This window comes from Epinephelus lanceolatus, chromosome 11 (genome assembly GCF_041903045.1).
Source record: "Epinephelus lanceolatus isolate andai-2023 chromosome 11, ASM4190304v1, whole genome shotgun sequence".
NCBI classification, from domain to species: Eukaryota; Metazoa; Chordata; class Actinopteri; order Perciformes; family Serranidae; genus Epinephelus; species Epinephelus lanceolatus.
The window spans coordinates 23,903,291-23,927,934 of NC_135744.1; the positions used below are offsets into that span (position 1 = coordinate 23,903,291).

The following is a 24,644-nucleotide window of genomic DNA, read 5'->3' on the forward strand; positions in this document are numbered from 1 at the left end:
TAGTCATCACTAGAATAACAACATTCCATGTATGCAGATCTCTGTTTAGAGAGATTTCAAAAGAACCACAAAGAGATGCATACTGACTACAAAAAGAAGCAAAACCACCACAAAGACTGTCTTGCTCCTATAAAGGAGAGGTGTGGTGGGGCCTTTTGCATATCACTGCTCAGGGGCCCATTGTCTCATAATCCGCCCATGCCTGGATGGTAGTCAAGCGTTGCATTGGGCATGTTGGTACCATGCTTGGAAAGTATGGTAGAAGGATCCACTACAGTATGTATCACCATTATATAAAAAACGACCTCCTTTTCGTCAGATATGTGAAGTGTAAGCCCTACATTGCCTCAGTGTAGGGCAATAGGCTGTGCTGTCATTTTCTCTGGACTGCCAGGCTCGTTACATCACTCTGCGAAGACACGCCTTTTTGGGTGGTGACACAACCGAGGGAAAGTGCTCGGAGGGGGAGGGGTGTCCCGTCGGCAGGCACACAGACAGCAGGCAGCAGCTGCAGCAGCGAGAAGGACCCGTTATCTGCATTAAAACATTTATATTACGATTTTTTAGCTCCGAAACACACACGACAGCAAACACACGCACGACATCTAAAAATGGTAGACCGCGAGCAACTGGTGCAGAAAGCCAGGCTGGCCGAGCAGGCGGAGAGGTATGATGATATGGCAGCTGCCATGAAATCGGTAAGTAGGCTCCCTCTGAAATGACCTTTTCTCTTTTGGTTAATTTTTGGTTCTCTGAGTGTAAAATCTCCTCATCGATGTGTGTGTGCGCGCGTTGGGGAGGAATGCGTAAAAGCTAGATAGTAGCATTACGCAGACAGCAGACGGTGCCTCCTGTGTTTGAGCACATTTTGACTTAAAGCGGATAAACCACACGAAATTGGTGTATGAAACTTATGATTAAAGAAAACGTTTGTGAGAAAGACATAATTAGGAGCAGGAAATAACACTGCTATGATAAGATTTGGGCAACATCATGTTGAGCAGGACTGCAAGGCCCGTGAAGCCTATGTTCACATTTCACCCGTTTCCATTTATTTCAGAGATATTAGTGAAACCGCTCTGATACGGTGGGGTTGGAGTGAAATAAGTAACTTGCAGTTAATCAGAGGGTTTTATCGGAGCTGTGTTGCGGCGGATTGTGGTTGAAATGCGGACTGTTTGATCTTGGGGCGGTGCCTTTCACCAGGCTCCTTTAAAAACAGCCAGGCTGCTCGGTTGTAAAAGAACCGGGTGGAAATGAAGCACAAAATAACCACGAGACGCGATAGAATCGGTTTGTCTGGATCAAATATGAGCTTAGAAGTGAAAGGGTATCAAAATGAGCCTATCGAAAGATGCGCATACTGGAGCAGAGGACGAGCTAGGTGGTACCATGATGATGAGAGTGACATCGTAGGCTGAGCTGATGGTCGTGTTCCGGTTTGCATGATGCTGAGAAATAACGAGCCGTCGGTTTAGTGTTAAAAAAACACCCTTTCTTTAGCTGCATGTGGAGAGACTCGCAGGCCCTCCTTTTCATTTGGCGCATTGGAGAAAGAGCAATGTTGGCTGAAGGTTGATCGCAATCGATTTGCGCAGAAGCAGCGCACAAAATGCGAAGCGTTCACCTTACAGACGTGGGTGTTGGTGGACGGACAGCTTCTTTCCAGAAAGCTCTGTGGATGTCGTATTGCAGCAAATGGTCGTCTCTTTTTTTGGGGAGGGGGGTCCACGAACTGTACTTTGATGACGGGCTGCGTTTATTAATCGATGCTGTGGAGGAACCGCATCCCTGCGTCCTCGACCTCTTCCAGCAGGTTCCCACACAGAGGCGTGCCGCAGCATCTGCCAAGATGCAGCACAGGCCCACCCGTAGTGCACCATTTCATAGGCAGCGTTTTATCCCAGCTTCACAAAGGCTGCATCTCTCTGTATCACTACAGTAAGATCAGAAGGGAAGGGACAGGCTGGCAGTGGAAGTCAAGGAAGGCTCACTCCTTTATTTAAAAGAATGGCTGTGATATGTGTGCAGGACTTCATATTGTGTCTGTGGTTAATAGAAGGTATGCATTTTACTTCTTTATTCAAAGGCAAGCAGTTTTGGTGTCATATTTCTATAATTTTCTTCTAAACATGATATCATAGAGTGACTCAGTCCTTCATATAGTTTGCTTTTATTACCAAGGCCTGTAAGTCTGAGCTCTATAGCACAGTGCTTTGTGTCCAATAGTAGACAAAGCAACTTTTTCTACATCTTCTTCAATCACATGAGTCAACAAGTAAGCTGTGAGGTGTTTAAAGGCCACGCTGTGTGCCGCCCTCCAGGACCAGGCTGTAGTGGTAATGCCAGAGGGGGCCCGGCTCCACCCCTTCCGATTTATGCCGAGTCAGAGGGAGAGCTGCCCCTCACCCAGCCAGTCTCTCTGCAGCACTGGGCAGCGGGGTGTGTCTGCTGCCTCGCCCATCATTTGAGGGGAATCCCTTGCCACTGCAGACATGGTAACCGCCCCGGTGGCAACAGAACCAAATAACCAGGATTACAGTAGTCGACATCCTCTGGAGGACTGTAATGCTTCAGACTCAGGGACCAGGCCCTGAAAGAACGAACGATGATGTCTGTGGATTGCTGTATTTAATAATACAGTAGATATCAGGACATCACGTCTCACTGTTTTTACAGCATCATTATTTAGGCGTCTTGAGGCGAAATCAGATTTATAGCAGTTATTCTCATTGTGTCGGACAGTCATTCACTATTTAGGAGCCAGAGTGGAGCTACAAATCAAAAAAGCAAGTTTTCAGTCTGATTTCAAGAGATTCAATTTAAATTTTTCTCATCCAGCAAAAAAAAAGTCCCAGCAGAGAGTCATTATCTGGCTTCTCTTTTCAGATTCATTTTAGGAGCTGTGTGTGACATCACAGGTTTGACAGCAGCCTTAAATTCTGCTTGTCCTCTCTCTGTCCGTCAGGCACAGCAACGAGGGATCAGTAACCAATCAGTGACGCACAGCAAAGTGTTGTCAAGTCTGCATTCTTCTAAAAACTATAAAGCAAAGACTTGGCTACGCCTGGGTCTCTAGTGATTCTATTAGCCTTGGACCAAGAGTCAGAAAATGAAATTAGGATCCTGGATTCCTACATGAAAAAGCCACACGAAATGAAAATGAGGTTTTTAGTTGCTCAGTAGATGCTTCTGACTAGAAATGATTTTCAAAGAAATTCACAGTGAATATCGCTCTAGGAAATTCATATATTTGGGTAAACTGACCTCAAAGTTAGCTTATGAGATGCCATTATTTTAAGAGTTCTGGTGTAGACAGCAGATATGTGGGCCGAGACTTCCTCTTTTGTCCGCTGTTCATCGTTTACAGTCTGATTTGAGAATCGGAAATGGAGGTCCAGACGTCATTTCGGCTAATCTGTTGAAACAAATATCTGCATATGAGTGCACATAGACATAAGAAAGCTGATAAAAAGCTCAGTCATCGTAGATGGGTTCTGAGATTGCATTTTAGCCAATGCGTTCGTCTCTTTTGCTCTCCACATGGACTGCTTACCTACACAGGGTTTCACCTGGATGGGCGTGGTTTTGCGGGTCGCAGCAGTTGATGGTCAAGTCTATTAAAGATTCAGTGGTTTTGCCAGTTTATCCAAAACATGTCAAGGCGACCGAATGTGAGCCGACAAGAATGTGCATCAGGCACACGATACTCTGTGTGACGCAACATGTAAGGCACCGCCCTGAGTGAAATACCAGGGGTTTAGGGAATCCCTTTACCTGCATGCTACCAAAATCTGCTCATCACGATGGGTCAGTACTACTCGCACTACAAACAGAAACCAGAACACTTTGGATACCACAATCTTGTCCTGCTGCCTACAGATTCTGCACTCATATGCAGACATCTGTCTATAGAGATGACTAAATGCCTGCTCTATTAACGTACATGCAGTTGTCCATTGCCAAGATATTTTTTAGCAGATATTTTTTCAAAGATTATTGAATATTCATGTAAAATGATCTCGGCACTACAGTATTCATATCTGATGAAACTATTACATCATCCACATGGGCACACAGCGCCTCAGCCCTCTGAAACATTAGTTATTCGATCTCAAGAGCTACAGTAATAAACTTAAATTAATGCAGCGGTTTTAATGTAAGGTTAAAACATGTTTTTCACCAGCATGTCTTTTTTTTTTTTTACCATGACAGTGTTTTTGCATGTTACAGCCGATTCACCTTTAACCATAAGCAATTTATTTTCTTGAGCTTTTCTTTTTACCTCGAGGCTTTCTTTTCATTTTCATACAAAAAGAAATGTAGTTTTAATAACACTGAGAAAATAGCTTTTATAGTCATGTACTCAATTTTATGAAGACATTTTTTTTTATTTGCTAAATTGATTTTTTAATAATAATGATTATGTTCAACATTCCCACAGCTTCTGAGAGGACACCGTTATATTTTAAATGTTCAGTGATTTTATTTTTGTTTTTTTACTCAGATTACCTTGCAACTAGCAGTGCTTCTTTTTCTTTTTAGTTTGAGTAATGTAAAAACTCAACATGCCATTTTGGGGGGAAACTCGAACCTTATTTCCCTACATGGAAAATAACCTAAAAAAATCTTTCAGTCAGTCTGAAATTGTGCTGGAAGCTTCTGAGGAGGCAAAATTAACCGCTGCCTGTTTGCAAGCCACACAAGGCATATACGCATTTCATACAAACCAAGTACAATGTGCTTTACGCATGTTTGACCCAGGTTTGAGTCAATTGAGACTGCTTTTACAAATGAAGACTTCAATCTGCAGCTCAATACAAATGATTGCGAAACCGCAGAGTTACATAGTTACACAGAATTAGATTACGTAATGTATCTACACATCGGGGGTTAAGTTTCAGTTCATTTGCTCTCCGTCTTTCTCTCTTTAGCTTTATTAAACTAGCCAGCTCATTCATAAAAGTAACATCAGCTTAAGTTCCCATTCTATTTACTTAAAGTGGCAGTGTCCTCCCATCCTGGTTGGTTCGACAGTCAAGAATAGAGATGTTTCAATACCTTTTTGTCCTGATTCTGATACTGGAACTTGTGTATAGGGCAATAGCGAGTTCAGCAACCATTACTTAAACCCCCCCCCCCAAAAAAAAGAACAGTTGTATAGTACAAACCCTTTTCTCCTTTGCGTTGGAGAACTTGACTTGCTCTTTCAAGTGATGCTTTACAAGATTGTTGGTGTTGAAACTGGCGACATAGTCCCACCCCTCGAAACTAAAGCCTTTCTAACTGTACATTTTGCCTTTTTACAGGTGGGACTTTACAGTGTAAAATATTGCCAAATTGCAAGTGTGTAAGAGAGGCAAAGAGGAATTAATTTATTAGGTATTAGGTGTTATCATATAAGTGCGTAGTCTTACATACCCATACCTGGATTTTCAGCAGTAGTCGCCAGAAGAAAATGTTGACATTGTACATTGCTGCAAACCACGTTACGTACATTTCATACGAATCATATCAGCCTCTCTAAAGTGACATAGTATATGAGCAGACTTTGTCATTGAGAGGTGGAGGGGATGTTAGACGGCGTGACACCTTGTTAAAACACCTGCCAAGCTGCAAACCACTGTTTGAGACCACCAAACAACAAAACAAGTTGTTTTTAGCAAGTCACTGCTGTGTTTACAGCCGGGAAAGTTTCACCAAAAACAGCTGTTTATTGCGGAGACATCACTGCTTTTTCAGCGGGGAATGTGCCACTAAAACCCAAGTATTTTAAGCCAAATCATGATCTTTCCTGAGCCACAACCAAGTGGTTTTTGTGCCTAAACCTAACCACACGTTAACCACGGCATTGTTGAAACGTAACGTTTTAACATATTCGCGCTGTATTACCATACATATGTAGCAAATCTGTGGTTTGCAGAGACGTACAATGCCAACATTTATTCTGGTGATTGGGTTGTCCAATACTCTAGTCAAGAACCCATTTTATGTACAGATCAACCTCGTGGGTTGAGGTATTACAGATCCCAGCATCTGACATCCAGGATGCCATAGCAACAACACAGAATAAAAATAAATAAAAATAAATAAGACATATTTTGTGAAATCAGTGTGTGTTAGTTAGTTGCAGCCCCCTTTCATTACGTGTGCTCAGTTTTAAGCACGACTGATTTAAACTGGTGACTATAGTGAGTATGATATGCTGATTTGACTCGGTTATTGTGAATTAGCTGTCACACACACACACACACACACACACACACACACACGCTCACACACATCCTACTGGACAGCGTCTTAGGAAGTGCATGACACAGAGAGCCAGGGCTTCCATCACACTTAATGAACTGAATGCATTATTCTCTCATGAAGTCCTTTCAATGCATTAAAAGATGCTGTGTTGTGCTGCAGCTGCTCCATACACTGAATGTATGTTTAATATGTGTTGTCTAAATAGTGTTTGCTGCCTTGGCTAAAGAAGTCGTTTTTTTTTTTTTTCAGAAATGGCTGTATGTGTGTTACTCGTGGGGTGCAACAGAACAACTAGATATATCCAACTGCCTCCATTTGAACTATTTTAAAGAGTAACTTAGGTATTTTTCAACCTAGATCCTAATTTTTCATATTTTTGTGTCTAAGTGACTAATGGAAACCAACATTTTTGAAACTAGTCCAGTGTTAAGCGAGAGGGTTGCAGCTGGCAGAGGCAAAACATGCTGCAATGTAACCACACAGGGCATTTGTGCACCATCAATTTATGTTCACTAAAAAGTGCTGTTTTTGCCATTGACAGGCTCAGATTGTTATTCTAAGTGTCTGACAACACTATGGAAAGGATCCCTACAGAGACAGAGCTTTGTTGAAGAGTAAAAGCCTTTCATAATGGTAAACACACTTCGTTCAGAATTTACAAAAACAAAATAAAACTATCTTGGTTCATTTTTCTATTATTACAACAATAACCAACTCTGGTTTGGTTGAAATAAACCCTTAATTCACCCAGTTAGAGGTGAAACATGCTGGTTCTATACACACTAAAATTACAGTTTATTTAAAAGGAGTCTGGTGGGTCTGAAGATGGCGATATCAGGGCTGTTTCTGATTAAATAAAAAGGATCTTACTCTTTATCAAAAAAGTCTGTGACTGAAGGGATCCTTTCCATACTGGTATCAAACACTTAAAATAACAATCTGAGCATGTCAGTGGAAAAAACAAGCACTCTTAGTGGCTGTACATTGACAATGGGAATGTGACCCTAGTGGTGACATTGCAGCTGGCTTTGCTGCTGCTGCCTTCAAAAAATGTTGTTCCCATTAGTCACATAAGACACAAAGACACGTATGTTGCATGTGCTGAATATTCTTGCTCCACTGTGGGTGTGCAAAAATCTAATATATTGATTAATGTAAACTGTAAATGCAGTAACTGTATGCCACCAAATACTGAAATAAACCAAGTGAAATATCAGTTTCTGGTGTAGACGGTTACACTTGAGTTAACACCATCACTGCTCTGCTGAAGTCTGACACTTCAGCGTCTGATTTGTGTGTTGCTGACAACATCACTTGGAAGAGAAACAGGGACTTGATCCACAGTATTTTTTATCCTCTTTTAATTCTCACTGCTGAAAGCAAACTCCACAGGCTACTTATGTGTTACAGTATTTTTGCTGGTGGACATATTAGAAAACAGTGTTGTGTGCAGGAGTGAGCAGAATCTCCATAGGAGTGGGTGTGAGTGGGATGGTGCATCTTGTGGGAGATGTCTTCAACATTAAATAAGATTTATTGTCTCAAAATATGTGCCCGTGACAGAAATGGAAGACTGAGGGTTTTTTAATTTAACACCTATGATGAGCTTCATTTTAGATACTAATTGCTACAATCAGAGCGCTAAACTAGGAAACGGGGTTATAGCCCCAGAAAATGTGAAAATTTGCTACTTCATCCTTCTCCTCATTTTGCAGTTTTGTGTCCAGGGGGCATAGGAAACATCAAACCTCAATTTCTTTATTTCTGCAGTATGTACACACACTCTTAAATCTCAATCCACTTATGCATGCAGCCAATGTCATCTCAGGACATTTTAGGATGTCCTGAAATGAATCTTGACTCAGCGGTGAGTCACAAAGGCACTACGAGAAAGGCCCACCTTAGCCACCTACGCACACTATAATCAGGTTCATTTCACAACGTATTACTTACATTTGCAGCAAGATGTGCAGAGCTGAATGACACCACTTTATTATCTCGTAGCACCATTCAGTTGCTATGATGTCTACTTTTCCTTTTGCTTAATCACTGTCAGCGAGTGCAGGGACATAAATGCAGGAGACATCATAATGACACATCTACTCTGAGCTGCAGTTGTAATACAGGTCAAAGCAAAAGAAAGGACAGCTAAAAAATGTTTTGAAGAATGTTTTCAGTGTGAAACATTGACAGACTGATGTCTGCTTTTAGGATATTAGGGTATCAGGTGTCTCTGACAGAAGATGAGATCATAGATTGTATATAATAATAGATGTGACATCACCTATTGGTGTGTGGACTCCTGTTTTGAACAAGAAACGGTGCTGGACTTTGAAGCCAATTTGACATAGAGGCTAGCGTGGAGTTACAACTTCATTTTTACCCCAATTCAATGTAGCGGAGGGCTAAACTGGAAGTTAGCTGCTCGGCTGGTGTAACTCTCTAGTAGTGTTGCACAGTATACCGCTACTAAAATAGTACCGTGGTACTAGAGTATTTCAAACGGTACTATACTACATTTGGAAAATACCGGTACTTTGAAATTGATTCAGTTCATTAATTTATTTAATTTATTTTACTCATTTATGCACACAAACGCCTTTCTTGTTCCTATTGGAGCACAGATTGTACAAGTGGTGTGTATGACAACACCTGTATCAACATTCGCAGCTGGCGCACGTGAAAAAAGGCAAGAGAAAGTCTGCCCCGCAAAGGGAGACAACACGAGACAACACAAACTAGGTGGAACATCTGAGTTACCAAACGGTGACGTCCGTACCGAGGTACTTACCGAACCATGATGTTTTTTGGTACTGTTACACCCCTACTATTTATTGTTCTAAAGGTTTGTATCCAAAAGGACTTTTCCTTAGGAAAAGTACCGAAGAGTATCGAAAAGTATCGAAATTCATATTGGTATTGGTACCGAAACAAAGATTTTGGTATCATGACAACACTACTCTCTAGTGCCCTTGCTCTGTGGGTCCCACAATGCAGAAGATGTGGTTAATTTCATACCGTGCAAACAGAGCTTTTTTGGCTCCATACACCACTGAGCAACTTTAATTGGAACAAATGTGACCCTCCTCTGCTACACTGTATCCAGTTCTCTTTATCCATGGCTCTGAAGCCTTGAGTTTTGCATTTAGGCCGCTGACGTCTTAGATTTTTGGAGCCAGATGTGACCATATTTGGACGAGAAGGTGGAGCTAACCCCAATGCAAGCTGCTAGCTTGGTTAGCATGGTGCATTTACAGTCTTTGTTTAACTGTGATAATGCTAATGCTAACTGTCACTAGCATAAAAACATTAAGACAAAAACTTAACGGGAAAACTAAACATGCGACTCCCCAGAGGGTCTTTCAGTAAGCAATGCTGAACAAGACGTTTTTAGGCAACCAAAATGTTACTAATAACTTTCAGGACCTGAAATCACACTGAGATAATTACAGCTGTGGCTATGGCTATACTCTGAATCGGGGGTTACACCATGGTTATGTTACCTAACCAATGTTTAGGCCGTGGTAGCAACTTGTCAATGGCATCCACCTGTCACTCAAAGCAGCCCTGCCCTTAATTATAACCTTAGGCCTTGATCAAATTTAAACATTTGAGTCCCTCATTCAATCATCATGAATGGGTTAATTAGCTATAAAGTTCAAAACCGGTTTTTGTACTAGGCTGTAAACATGTTAATTCCTACTGTAAAGTTGGGCATTTTAACATGGAGGTCTATGGAGACTGAGTCGCTCTTGGAGCCAGCCTCAAGTGGCCATTAAAGGAGCTGCAGTTTTTGCCACCTGTGCATTGGCTTCATTTTTCGACCTGCAGGTTGCTGCTTGAATGAGTTGTGGCAGCAGTTCCTGCCATTCTTCATTACCCACGGATGTTAAATGACTGTAAAATTAAATGGGGACCTTGGTGTCTCATAGCTTCATTAACACTGTGGTAGTGAGTAAGTATGACAGTGATGCAATGCTTTCTAGGTAAATTTGGCAAGGTCAGGAAGACACTGGGGCCAACAAGGACTCCGTTCTATCATCTTATCTTAAATATATGTTTTTATTTTTTTCCCTATTTTAATTTTGGCAAGGTTCTTTTGTTTATTGTGTTTCATCTTCATAGTTCATGGAGTGAAATGTCACTTGGCTCCACATTTCATCTTTGTTGAAGAACGGTTGTTGCTTTATTGCTTTGGCACTATGATGAGGATTATTTGTTTGGGATTTCATTACCCCGAATGAGTTTACAGGATTATTACAGACCAAGAAAGTATGAAAAGAGTGATTTTGACAAGAGGGGGATAGCTAGGAGGTGTCCCTGACACAGTCTGTGACCAAGTATTAGTAATGCAATTACACAATAATCTCAGTCCTGTCATTGTTAGTAACACTGCTGGTCAATACACGATGAGTCTGCAGTGCCTCCACACTTTGACCAAGAAATTAAGAATTAAGATAAAGAGGTTTTTATTTACCTAATGTTAATTAGTGGTAACTGTGTAGCAGGTAACCATTAATCATTTCTGTGCTCCCATGGAAGTGAATTGGGAGGTGCTGTTAGACCCTCATTTGACCTCTAAGGCAGAACACACTGCCTCAGACAACAACAGCTAAGCAGGAAAAAATGTGGGCTGAGCGCGACAGTCCTGTTCTGTACACCCATTATATTTCTTAATAAATTCTTACATACTGACAGAGACAAGTTCTTCTTTCTTAACTACAGCAGAGAACTAGTACTTATCACTTCCTCCAGGATTTCACATGCTTTTTGTGATCGTTGCGGCCTAAAACACCTGATTTCATGGAGGTTTTTCTTCTTGTGATTTTTTTAGATGTTGTTTGTCTGTAGAATAGTGCTTGTTAATTGATGTTGTTTGTGTTCCACCACAGCTTTGCACGTGGTGCTTAACAGTTTATTCCCGCTTTCTTTCTGAACATCAGGGAATTGCCTTGCGTGGTCTTTCGCAGTAATTTTTGTTGGACAATGAAAGTTTGAGATGCACATTTTTGTATCTTAACAATCAGAAACATGAAAGTGAGTTTGGCGACTTGTGGAAAACTATAATGATTAGTTAACTTTGCAGACAAGTTGCGGTGATTGGACAGAATTTTAGTGTCATGTAGAATTCGTGAGGATTGGTTGAATTTGTTGCAGCAGGGCAGCATCCTGGAGGGGCTGACTAACAGAAGGTCGGTTTCCATCCACCTCTTTTGTACACATTTTCGATATGTATATGCATTAAAAAGCCTGAATGGAAACGCCAAAAATTCAACAATCATTCAAAAGTTTTTACACTTAGAGCAGGTGGAAAAGTTGATGTAATTATAAAAGGAAGGCAGTCAAAATAATGGATTAATTTTAATTAATTAACCATGGAAAATTAATGTCTTTAAAAATGAATGCTGATTAATCACGTTCTGTGTGTGCATCACTGAAGGCCACAGTGGCTTTGTCACATGATGGAGGCAGACTAGAAGACACTGTGTGGCCTCGTGGATGGAACATTTACATTCAAAAAATTCATAGATGGAACCGTTGATAGGAGCACCGTTCTCTGCAGTTTCCGCAGTAAGAAATTTTTGTAACATCGGAGTACTTCAAGCCTGAAATATTACTTCAATGTAAAGCATTTAGCAGCGAACCCAGAGGTCTGAGCTAGCACATCCTCTGATGCTAGCGCTAGCAGTCAGCCTTGTCAAGCCACACTCGACCAGGCATTCAGACGCAAACTGAGCAAGTCTACCTGTGACCGACTGACTAACTCCCCTGGAAAATGGACTGCACAGGGGACAATTGTGTCCAAAATCCAGCAGCTTTACTACGACACATCTGACAAGATTCATTTGAACTGAATTTTTAAATATACTTTAACAGCAACAGTTGATGTGTGGTGTTAATTTAGATTAATTAATCACAGAGCATGTAATTAATTAGATTAATACTTTTAATCGCTTGACAGCCCTAGATAAAAAGATAAATGTGACTGTGTGTGAAGTGCAGGAAACAGATTCAGTGAATAAATGATGACGTACAGTCATTGCATAGGCCACTGAAAGCTCTCACAGTTGTCTCAGAGAGCACACAGCTGTAATATTAGTAGTTCAAAACTCTATTTCCGTTGTCCAGTGTGTTCTCAGTTACTCTACATCCACTGTTTCCTTTGTTTGAGGTTTGACTGGCGCTCTTTTAAATACGTCATCTCCTTGCGCCCTTTTCTTCTGCAGACTACTGATAGGTGAATTAGCACCACACACTGCCAATCTGGATGAACTAGCTCCCAATTATCATGAATGGCAGTGGATGGAAAAGCACATCAATTAACATTTTCTTTTGTAGATTTTCTGAAAAATTGGTTAATATTTGCGCTACATTTGGATGGAAATCAAGACTAGAGAGGCTTGCATAGTACTTGAGCTCTCTCCATTCCAGTATAATGATCTAATTATATCTGCACTTCTTCCTCATTCTTTTAAGTGATCATTTCTTACTATTGGATGCGCGCATCAGTTGTAATCACGGCTAAAAACCACTGTCATAAGTGGTAGCGTAGCAACAAAGAGCCACTTGAAGCTCCTTCTCCACCACCATTACTAAGAAAGGCACATACACCGCCTCGCAGACCCCTTTTCTGCACCAAGGCTCCAGCCCTATTCACACCACCAGTGACGTCAGGTAGTCCACGGCGCCTTTGTGCTCTGCTGCCTGAAAGAGGGTCGGCAAGGGGGTTGTCACATCAGGTTAGGAGAGCAAATGAGCAAGGAAAAGACAGAAGGAAAAGTGTGGATCAAGAAGAAAAATAGGTGGCTGTGGGACTGTGGCAAGCCTTCATTATATGAATTGTAATCCATTAAATGAAAATGTAAGGCGGCGAGTATTGTGGTCCAACCCAGCCTCTACTTAAGCTCAACATATCCTGCTCCCCGAGCCCTGCAGCTCTTACACTGTCTCTCCTGTGGATATTAATGGTCATGCAGAGAGCTGTCAAAGAGAAAGTTATTGATTGTACTGCGTGGCCTTTGTTTATATTAACACTCAGTTGTTTGGAAGTTTGACTGCCTTGTGCAAGGATGAGTCACGAGAGAGCAGGCGCGATTGATGAGCTTTATGGGTAGACAGAGCTCTATTGTCATCCCCGCACCACAGCTTCCGTCAGGGCTTTCTGCTCACCCTGCAGCCTTCTGAAACAAAGGCATCCATGTTTTTACAGACGTGTTGTTTAGGACTTGTTTTTCTGACCTCTCTGTTGCTCTAGCGCTGACCTACTCTGCTGGTTGCATTTGCTGTAGGTCAGATACTTGTTTACACTAATTGTAATTTAATGGGCTAAGGCATAGAGTGGTATAGAGCTGAGGCTGTGCTACAGCAGTGACTAATGGGGGGCAGGGTGACTTTCTCTTGTGCTTGTAAGTGGGATCATTACGCAACGGATGTCATTTAATTGTTTGCCTGTCTTCATACTCTGCCAGTACAGAGATCGTTTTATTTATCAGTTGTAAATTTTACAACGTCTTGTGTAGGAAGTGAACAAGCACAAAAGTCAACAACACTGCTAGTGGCCCTGTAGAAGCTGCACTCTTCAGAGTAAGGAACGAAAAGCACGGTGCTTTGGTTGTTGGGATGACGCTCCAGAACAACCCTCGGGATATCCAAATTCAAAGGTAGTGCTTCCTGTGGGGAAGGTGAACTTAAAATTCCCTGGAAATGTGGCCACTAGTTAAGTGTAGGACCAAACTGATGATTTGGTCTTAAGGTGCTACCAAAGGTAACAGTTCATGTCATGCCTGAAACAGGCAAAGATATTGTGGGATGTTGCTGTTATAGTAAATGTCATGATAATCTGCCTATAGTATTGACTTGAGAACAATCCCAAAATCACTAGGTTTGGTAGTAATTTCATCATGGCAAGAGAGTCTATACCCATGCTCTGTGACGTTGTACTTCAGCACAATGATGCTTTTACCTAAATACTAACATCAGCATACCAACATGCTCACAGTGACATTGCTAATATTTTGATGTCTGGCAACTGACATAACCCAGAAACAAGTAACATTTGAGGTCAAACGATACCTGTATTAGATTCTTTTTGTACCCAGATCTAGACAAAAAGACTATTTGTATGGTTTTGCTGGCAGCCAATCGCCGCACGTGTTCTTCAGTTTAATGCAATGTGTGATTGGCTGACTACTGCAGCAGCTACAACCTGTACAGTCTGTGGTCAAGTCGAGCGATGTTTATTTGCCGAAAGCCACCAAAACTTTTGAAAGTATGGCTATGCTACAACTAGTAACTAGATGCTTCCACTCACATGGTGGGTATCGAATGATCACTGTAAGGCTATTGGCCATTGGTACTGGTAATTCATTTTTGAAACAATACCCAGCCATATATAACAGTAACAGGTACTGGTATATATCACGATACAGTCATTTAGTGAAGAAGTGGTTTAAAATAAGCATATCGTACTTCATCACATCTTCCTCTTTTATTAGGAACGTGTACAGGTGTAGTGTAGGTGCCTGTGGACAGGGGAAGTAGCAAAACATATTTTAGCTCCTTAAACAAAAGGACGACCTCAAAGAAAAATCAAAGATCAGCTTAGGTGTACACTATATGTGAATTATTTTACCACTTTATCTTGCTGTCAGACAGCCCTTCCCAACAGAGAACTAAAAACCTTATATAGCTCTTCTCATAGCCACCAGACTCCATTGACAGAATTTGGTAATTTAACCTCTCTGCACGTTGGAGTTGCTGGGCTATCGCTGCTTCGATCATTTAGTTTGTTGGTGTTACTGTGTGACTTTCAGAACTGAACAAGTGTGGCGGCCACAGCAGCATTTAGGTTTATATATAGAAATGACATTGTGCAGAAACCTATGTCATGTGGAAAACGTTTTTAGAAGGGCTTGGAAAAATTGTATTTTCACGCTAAAACATAGACACATCTTACCAGATTTATCAGGATTCATCCTCTGGGAGCATGAATGTCTAAAGAAAATTTCATTGCAATCCATCCAAAGTGGTAGACTGATCAACAGACAGACATTGCCACCCATAGAGCCATGGTAACACCGCCGTGGTTCTGAGCGCAAGCTATATCCCATGTGGATTTGGTTGGGTCTGTTGACGAATTGGAGACTGTGCTATTGTGTGCATAGCAGTGCAGATCCCAGAGGCCATGTGCAATGGAATAACATTTACCCGATCCTAGTATCAGTAGACCTGTGCTGTTTGGGCAGCAACGGAAATACTAAGTAGAATAAATAGTGTGTAATATTTATATTGTATGATAGTTGTTCTATTTTTACACATTTCAGTTGGCTTCTTGACACAGATAGTAGAATACAGCTGTTATTTATTTATTTATTTTTTTTGCGATGGCATTAGATGGTGCCCAGTATTGGCTGATTCGTAAGTTCAAGTTATTGGAATCAGTATCAGAAAGGAAAAAAGTGGTATTGGAACATCATTGCTAGGGCTAACTGCCAGTGTGAGAGTCGGCTGAAAGGTGTGAGATTCGAAATGGCTTGTTTGCACTTACCCCCACCCACACTGCTGCAGCGTTCTCCACGCCGTCAGCCATGTAAGCATCCTTGCCATTAGCAGCTTGTGGCCAGCGTCTCCAGCAGAGATGGTATAGCTCTCTCAAACAAAAGCAGATTTTGCAGTCGCCATGGAAACAGGAGATTGCATCACCGATTGCTCTTTACCCTCCACTCCCTCCCTTGTACAGTAATCTCACCATGGTCAAGTCCGCTGCATTGAACTGTTGCGTTATGAATCCCCGAGTGTGAAAGACGGGTGTATGTGAGGGCTTTTGTGAGCTGAGAGCGAGTTCATCAGATGAACACATGATTAGTCATAGGCTTTTATCAAAAGTGACTGTAGTAACAACTGGAACAGGGATTAGCAGCTAATGTGTGTTACTGGAGTCTAACCAAAGCAGAGTGACACAGCTGTTAGCTCATTGTGACTGTGATGCATCTCAAAGGTCACAGGTTTAAGCTTTCCTGTCCTTGAGTAAGACGCTGAGGCTCCGCCATGTGTCGAGGATGCCGCACAATCACGCAGCACAGCCTCAGGGGGATATTTGTCTTACAGCGTGATTAAATAGCTCCAAAAGTGACCTTTTAGTGTCTTTGTAACACTGCGGCAGCAGAGTGCGACCCCACCTGGGTGGTTAGGAGAAGACACATAAATTGATACACAGACACAGCAGGCAGATTTACCTGAAATGTAACTACAGAGAACTACAAGAAAATTGTTTTATTTTTAACCATGGCTCTGTGGGTGGCAACATCAGTTTTGTGATCAGTCTACCACTTTGGTTCAGAGAAAATATCGATTGGATTGATTGCCATGAAATTCTGTTTAGAAATTCATTTTCCCCAGAGGATGAATCCTAATAACTCCACTGACTTTTCCTCTGTTGCCTTCAGCTGATCAAACTTTTTACTTATCCTGTGAAATATTTCAATATCCACCAAACGGATTGACAGAAAATTATGTACACACATTCGTGTCCCTGATGACTTTGCGCAATGACTAAGGATTTTCTGATTTTTGCTCCTCAGCCACGATGACGCTGTCTAGTGGTTTTCAAGTGAAATGTCTCTACAACGATTAGATGGGTTGCAGTGACATTTGTTACAGATAGATTCATGCTCCCCTCAGAATGAAGTTTACTTACCTAGCACCATCATCAGGTCAACATTTCAGTTTGTCCAACCCTTTGGTTTATGTCCAGATATCTGCAAAACTAATCACACTGCTAGCTCAATAGTCTTGTGGGCAATAGATTTGTGTTAACTGATAATCAGCAAGCATGCTAACATTAACTAAGATGGTGAACATGGTAAAGACATCCTACCGACTAAATTAGCAAGTTAGCATTACTGTTGTTAATGTTAGCATGAAGCTGTTAGCATGGCTGTAGACCTTAAGGGTACTATTTAAACAATGTATGGCGCATAGTTTAAATTGCATTTAGGTCCAACTCCACTTTCACTAGTTAAACAGAGCATAATATGGGTGCAAAGTAAGGGGCAACAGGATTGTTTTTAGTCCCTGAATTAATTATAGGTGTGTTGTGGGCATAACATGAATACAACCAATCAACATGCACCTGGCACACTGCTCTTTACAGGGCGAATTTTCCAGATTGAAGAAGTAGGCGGTTTTCTGCTGCAAGTAATGTAGTAAGAGCTGTAATGTTACTGCACCAAATATCTTGGGACATTTAAGCAGCACAACTAAAAACTGTAGTTATAAACTTGACAGAGTAAACAGATCTAAACTTTTACCTTCTGAAATAATCAAGTTATGCTGGTCTCTTAATGGGTAATTGGACAACAGCTCTGCTCTGCTAAATTATTTCACCCACCTGAGAGAGTGTACATGCGTTGTTAACCAGCCTTTGTAGGTGCATTTTTTTCTACCTAAATTATGCACCCTCTACATAACAGGAAAATATGGTGCCATTCTGACTTTAGACCAGGTTTTTGTAGGCCAATAGCACAGTCGCTTTCCGCTGCCTCAAAATAGCAATGGGCCTGACCACACCTCATTGTAAGACTTACACGCCCATGGTTGCACAGATGCATGCAAGTACATTTGCTACTTACACTACATGGGTGTTGGCCATAAAGATGACAACTGCGTTAGGCTTTAACCAGCAATGATGGTTGCACTGCACTGAACGCTCCTTTGCACTGGGTGTACAATTGTTTCCACAAAAACGGAAGTAGTTCTTTTGTTCTAATTAAAGGACAGTGCCTCAATGAAGCTGAGTTTATAAATGCTGAATGAATGTACCGGTATTGCTAAGACCAAGTAAGGCATGTATTTTTAATTTAAAAAAGAATAAAGCCACCTTATTTTCCTATTTGCTAATATGAGGAATATCAACACAATGCCCTCAGTTTTATACCCAGAACGTCCTTTTCTGTTAACCCATATAGTGTTCAGTAAGGGCATTGTGAAGGGCTGTTCCACGTGATTGGTCGGGGCCCCCTGCTTTGCTCTGCTCATGAAACTGAATTCTGTCCTGAAAAAGAAAGTAACAACAGGCTTTATACTGAGAAAAGGTCTGTAAAGATGCCTCTGCTGCACAGTCCCAGTGGGGTATAAAGGATTAAATCCTCCAGCCAGACACAGGCCTGTCAAAACAAAACAAAACCAGCTTTCAGAGCTGCGGACAGCCAATCAGGAGTTACCTCAGAGGATGATGTCACTGAGCTGGAGGTGTGGTTTACCCTGTTGGATTCACTGGAGTATTGCCTTGGGTGTTGTACAGTTTGTCTGGAGGCATCTGTGACAGTTTGCTTATGTTGTCCAACACCTTGTGATTTCTGTAGTTTGACATGTGCGTAAGGTTTAAATAGTTTTTTAGTGTCAAACTTTGTTGCATGTTACAGGTTTGAATTGTCCCACTGTCAGCTGCTGAATGTTACTGAGACATATCTTTACATAATGGAAGTAAGAAAAAGACATGCTAACACCTGAATATTTTTCTTTCTCTCTCATTTCTACAGGTCACAGAGCTGAATGAAGCACTATCCAACGAAGAGAGGAACCTGCTCTCTGTGGCCTATAAGAACGTGGTCGGGGCAAGGCGTTCATCCTGGCGTGTCATCTCCAGCATTGAGCAGAAGACGTCGGCCGACGGTAACGAGAAGAAGATCGAGATGGTGCGCGCCTACCGGGAAAAGATTGAGAAGGAGCTGGAGGCCGTCTGCCAGGACGTGCTCAATCTCCTCGACAACTTCCTGATCAAGAACTGCAATGACACGCAGCACGAGAGCAAAGTGTTCTACCTGAAGATGAAGGGCGACTACTACCGTTACCTGGCCGAGGTCGCCACGGGGGAGAAGAGAGCCTCGGTGGTGGAGTCCTCCGAGAAGTCCTACAGCGAGGCCCATGAGATCAGCAAGGAGCACATGCAGCCCACTCATCCCATCCGCCTGGGCCTGGCTCTCAACTACTCCGTCTTCTACTACGAGATCCAGAACGCCCCGGAGCAGGCGTGCCACCTGGCCAAGACCGCCTTCGATGACGCCATCGCCGAGCTGGACACCCTGAATGAGGACTCCTACAAAGACTCCACTCTCATCATGCAGCTGCTACGAGACAACTTGACGCTGTGGACGAGCGACCAGCAGGATGACGAGGGAGGCGAGGGCAACAATTAAAGAGTCCAAAACCCTATTCTGCCAAAACAACACAACACGCGCGCTCACAAATGATGACAAAATAATAATACTAGTTAAAAAGTTCTTAGAAATTAAAAAAAAGGGAGGGGAGGGCAGTGGAACATCGGTGGCCAATTTAGCCGATGGTACTAACGTGGCTGCTGTTCTTTATTTTTCAACAAATTAAAAGTGAAAAAAAAAGTTGATGGAGGGAATTTTAGTTTGAGAAATAACCTACAATTAAAAAATAAAAAATAAAAGAATGAAACCCCTCCTTGGTAGCCTCTGCAGCATTTGCCAAAATACCACTTTAGAAGCAAGAGGTATGTCATTCATCACAGTGTGACTATTGGGTAATGATACCTTCACACTGGCAGAGACTGGTCTTATCGCGCAAATGAAGCTGAGCTGTCTTATTGTATTTGGTGAGGGGAGGAGCATTCAGAAGTTGATGCTTGAGCAACCAGAAAATTAGAGTCACCTTGAATGTCATTGCTTAGTCAGAGAGAAAGACAAGGCAGGAGAGTGAGTGAGGGAGCAGACGGGTTGCAGAGATGAAGACGGGCTTCTTAGGGGTGTCATCGAGAAACGTACCGACATCTTTCGTTGCACCACACTATGATCGTTGAGTGAAAAGCAGGTTGTCTCTGTTATTGAAGATAACATAAAAAACAATGTTTTTTGTTTGCTTTGTGTCAGGTATGTGTCCAGCTCAGTCACACAGTCATAATGTAACTAAAAATACAAAATTCATAAAGTAAACTTAGTGCAGCTTGTCCCTCTCATGTGCTGATGTGCTTTATTAAATAAATTAACTGTTTTTGGACACCTAATTCTTATTGTCAGTATTGTCGTTACTTCTATTGGCTCCTTGTAGGAAACGATTTGATTCATCAGATAGCAAAATAAAATAAATGGAAATTTAAAAAAAGAAATGTGGTGATTGAACATGATCATGAGTCCACCCTTATTCTCCAGTTATGCTATCTTCATAACAATCAGTAGGATCTCTGAACCGGCACCTGGAACCACTGACTTGATTAGTGAACTCAGTATAATTTGTGGACAGAGCACATGCAATGTTAAGTGGAAGCTCTAAAAGCAGATTTGAGGTTTGTGGATTTACTTTGTCTTCAGTTTCTTCTTGGTCAAGAAATGCACTTGCCTATTATACTGTTTCTTCAGTGTAAGATGATAACTGCTCCAATATTCTCCATAATACAATATTGTGCATGCTGGTGATGTATTTATACAGTAGCTTCAATTTATTAACTTATACTGTAGATGTTATGTATTCATATGAACATGGAATTACTAGACTTTAATCGGATTATTTTCTATTTATTTCTTTTTATTGCGATTGTTAGCTAGACCTTATTTTAATCTGTGTTTTCTTTACTCCATTTGCTGAAGTACGCTATACCAAAACAGTGATTGTTAACAATAAATTGATCTGTTACGGACATCGCTATGGTCACATGCAATTCTTGGTAAGGGTAACAAAAAGTGGAGAAAACATTGGGTAGTGAAGGAACTATTTTCTTTTTACTAAACTACACTCGCAACTCTGTCATGGCGCATAAGGAAGCATGCATCTACTGCTAACCTACCTAGCAACCCCTGAGCTAGCTAACGTTACAGCTCAGCTAAGGACAGGCGTCTGCAATATTAATAGAGCCATTTGCCAACATGAAAATAAAAAAAAATCTGTCTGGAGCCACGAAACATATTTGAATGAAGACAACAGCCTACTAACTCTAAATTAGCCCTTCAACATTACGAACAGGTCTGAGCATTCATTAAGATCATTTACTAAGAGGTGGCTACTCTGCAGTAGCCTATTGATAATTATTTTAATTAATTATTTGCAGGGTTTGTGGTGAAAGCAAATTAATCATCCACACACTACTAAATCCTTTAATTTCCTCTGAGACTTTTACTTTTTGGGACTTGGAATTCAAGTTAGCCATGCTAGAAAGACGCTAGGCTAGCCACAGCCACTAAACTACTGCAAAATTACAGGACAAGGCACCAGGTCGTAGATGTATGATGCATACTGTAGTTGATGAAACTTCACCATTTTTTTTATATGATATATAGGCTACACATTTTTACAACTGACGAATGCAATAATCATTTTAGACCTACAACAATGCTAAAAAAATAACCATTATTTATTTTTCATATAATCCTATGTCAAAGCTACAGGGAGCCACTAGAGAAGGTTTCAAGAGCTGCAAGTTGCCCAACCCTGGCCAAGGAGGACACCATTAATGTTCATATCTGTCACAAACATGAGCCTTCTGTCATTAAGTAGATGCAAACTTACTCCTGCGCAGTGATAGGGTTTGCGGGTGTAGTTCCTCAGAAAGAAAATAGTTCCTACACAAAACTGCTCACAACAAGGTCTGTGGATTATCTTGAGTAACCAGGTCATGATTTCTGGAAAGAGACATTTACTGTTGAGTATTTTAAATGTATTTTTTGGCACCTTGAGCATCACAAGTCAAGTGCCGCTTAGTTCGATTAAAATGGAGAGAAGGCAGACATCTCTACAGCTGATATCTCCGACACTCGGCAACTCACACCAAAACTATCTAGGTTGATAAATAGCACTACAGGTAAGAGGAAAAATATGTATTTTTGATTTGGGGATGAACTGTCCCTTATCTATTAAAAGTAAAAGTAGACTGTTCATAGACTGAGTGACCCCTTTAAGAGGGAAAAGATGATTCTTAATTTTAATCAAGTTTTGCTCACAAATTATCATCTTGTCCAACAAGATAAAAAAAATGTCTTTGGAGCCTCTTTTAATATATAGTGTTGATGCAGTAACATGTACTATAAGCAGCAGACATGCACAAACTGGGCTTGTGTGACACTCTCCTGTTAGTCTGGTAGAGGGGCATGTGGTTTGCAGACCTCTTCTAGATCTCAACCTGACCAGGTTTGATCAATAACTGGAGAAAACCTGTGTGAGTGTGCAGGGCCTAATCTATAATAATGTATCCTATTGTATGAGTTAATCCCATTTTGCACATTTTACTATAGCTATTAAATAAATGTAGTGCAGTATAAAGCACAAAATTTCCCTCTGAAAACCTCTGAATTACATTTAAACAGTATTTAAGTAAAGGTACTTAGTTTCCATCACTGTTAGTGGTCAACTTCTTTCTAAATGAACCATTTAGCTAATGCATTTGTAATTCATTAACCCCATGGGGACAGATGCATGGAGGAGTTGCTCGGCTCTGGCTAATGCCTTTTTAAACAGTAGAAAACAACTGTCTGGAAGCTCAAGAGTTCCTTTAAAGAAAAATATGACATGCAAGTAGAGCTCTGAGACAGCCATTACTCGGGAGTATTTAGGAACAGAGAAATTATATAATAGAACGCGTCTGAAGTGTTATAAATAGAAAAATACTTGTTTTTTTAGACACAACTGTCAAAGATTCCTGAACGAGGTGTTGCCAGCCACTGCGCAAAAATATCATGATGTCTTTCATGTTGCTCGCTGCTTGTCTGGATTCAAAATAAACAGTTAGGATGAAGAAAAACTGAAGATCACTCAAAAATGGATCTGAATCTGAATGGATTTCTCCCACCTGGAGTTTGCCTTATGTTGTGATGCAAAACAATTAATGATATACACAAGAAGAGAAAATGCAGGAACCCCACAGGTCAGGCACTCTTAACTACACATAAAATAGAAATGTACTGTAAAAATGTGAAAAAATAATAAAAAAAATTATTGCTGGTCCTCATTTAAACACAACTGCTCTCATGTGGGGAACATAACAGATGTAGTGTTGTGGTCCAAATTGTTTCCCAAATGTACTTTTTATCAATACACTGCCCTTATCGCAATGAAAAACAATCAACAGCCATGCAAGCTGCCAAAGACCCTGTATTAGGCACATGATGATGATCTTTTATGACATTCAAAATAATGACTTTTTTTCAAATCACATTTCATGACATACTACTATGACTTTTTGTAGGACATTTTTGTGACATACTATACTATCACATTTTTTAATTCAGACTTTTATGACATACTATACTATGACTTTTTTTTAATCACGTTTATGACAGAATATACTGTGACCGTTTTTAACACATTTTTATGACATACAATACTATGACTTTTGTAGGATATTTTTATGACACACTATACTATGATGTCTTTATCACATTTTTGTGACAAACATTACTATTACTTTCTTTTTTACATTTTTATGACATACAGTACTATGACATTTTTAATCACATATTTATGACATTATGAGGTTTTTTTCAAAACAAATGTATGATACACAATACAATGACCTTTTTAATTACATTTTGACATACTATACTATGATCTTTTTAAATGACATTTTAGTATATACCATACGATGACTGTTAATTTTTTTTTATGACCTTTTTTAAATCACACTTTTATGACATAATATACAATGACTCTGTTATCACATTTTTTTTTGACATACTATACTATGACTTTTTTTTATCACAATTTTAAGACAGACTATACCATGACGTCTTTTACATATTTTTATGATATACTACACAACATACTATACTGTGACTTTTTTTTAATGATTTTGGACGACATACTATACTATGACTTTTTTTAATGGTTTTGGATGACATACGATACTATGACTTTTTTCATGGTTTTGGACGACATACTATACTATGACTTTTTTTAATGGTTTTGGATGACATACTATACTATGACTTTTTTTCATCATTTTGGATAACATACTATGACTTTTTCTTCACAATTTTTGATGAAATACTATATTATGACTTTTTTTCATGGTTTTGGACGACATACTATACTATGACTTTTTTTCATGGTCTTGGACGACATACTATACTATAACTTTTTTCATGGTTTTGGACGAAATATTATACTATGACTTTTTTTCATCATTTTGGATAACATACTATGACTTTTTCTTCACAATTTTTGATGAAATACTATATTCTGACTTTTTTTCATGGTTTTGGACAACATACTATAGTATGACTTTTTTTAATGGTTTTGGACGACATGCTATACAATGGCTTTTTTCATGGTTTTGGACGACATACTATACTATGACTTTTTTTTCGTGGTTTTGGACAACATACTACACTATGAATTTTTTCATAGTTTTGGGTGACAAAATCCACTATGACAATTTT

General features: G+C 40.4%; 1 protein-coding gene across 1 annotated transcript; it reads left to right on the top strand.

The window, feature by feature from the left end:
* The first annotated feature begins 444 nt into the window (after nt 1-444).
* ywhag1 (3-monooxygenase/tryptophan 5-monooxygenase activation protein, gamma polypeptide 1) lies at nt 445-20,916 on the top strand. Its single transcript, XM_033650483.2, has 2 exons — nt 445-698; nt 18,795-20,916. The coding sequence occupies exons 1-2, from the start codon at nt 612-614 to the stop codon at nt 19,449-19,451; spliced, it is 744 nt and encodes a 247-aa protein (XP_033506374.1). The 5' UTR covers nt 445-611; the 3' UTR covers nt 19,452-20,916.
* Nucleotides 20,917-24,644: the final 3,728 nt, after the last annotated feature.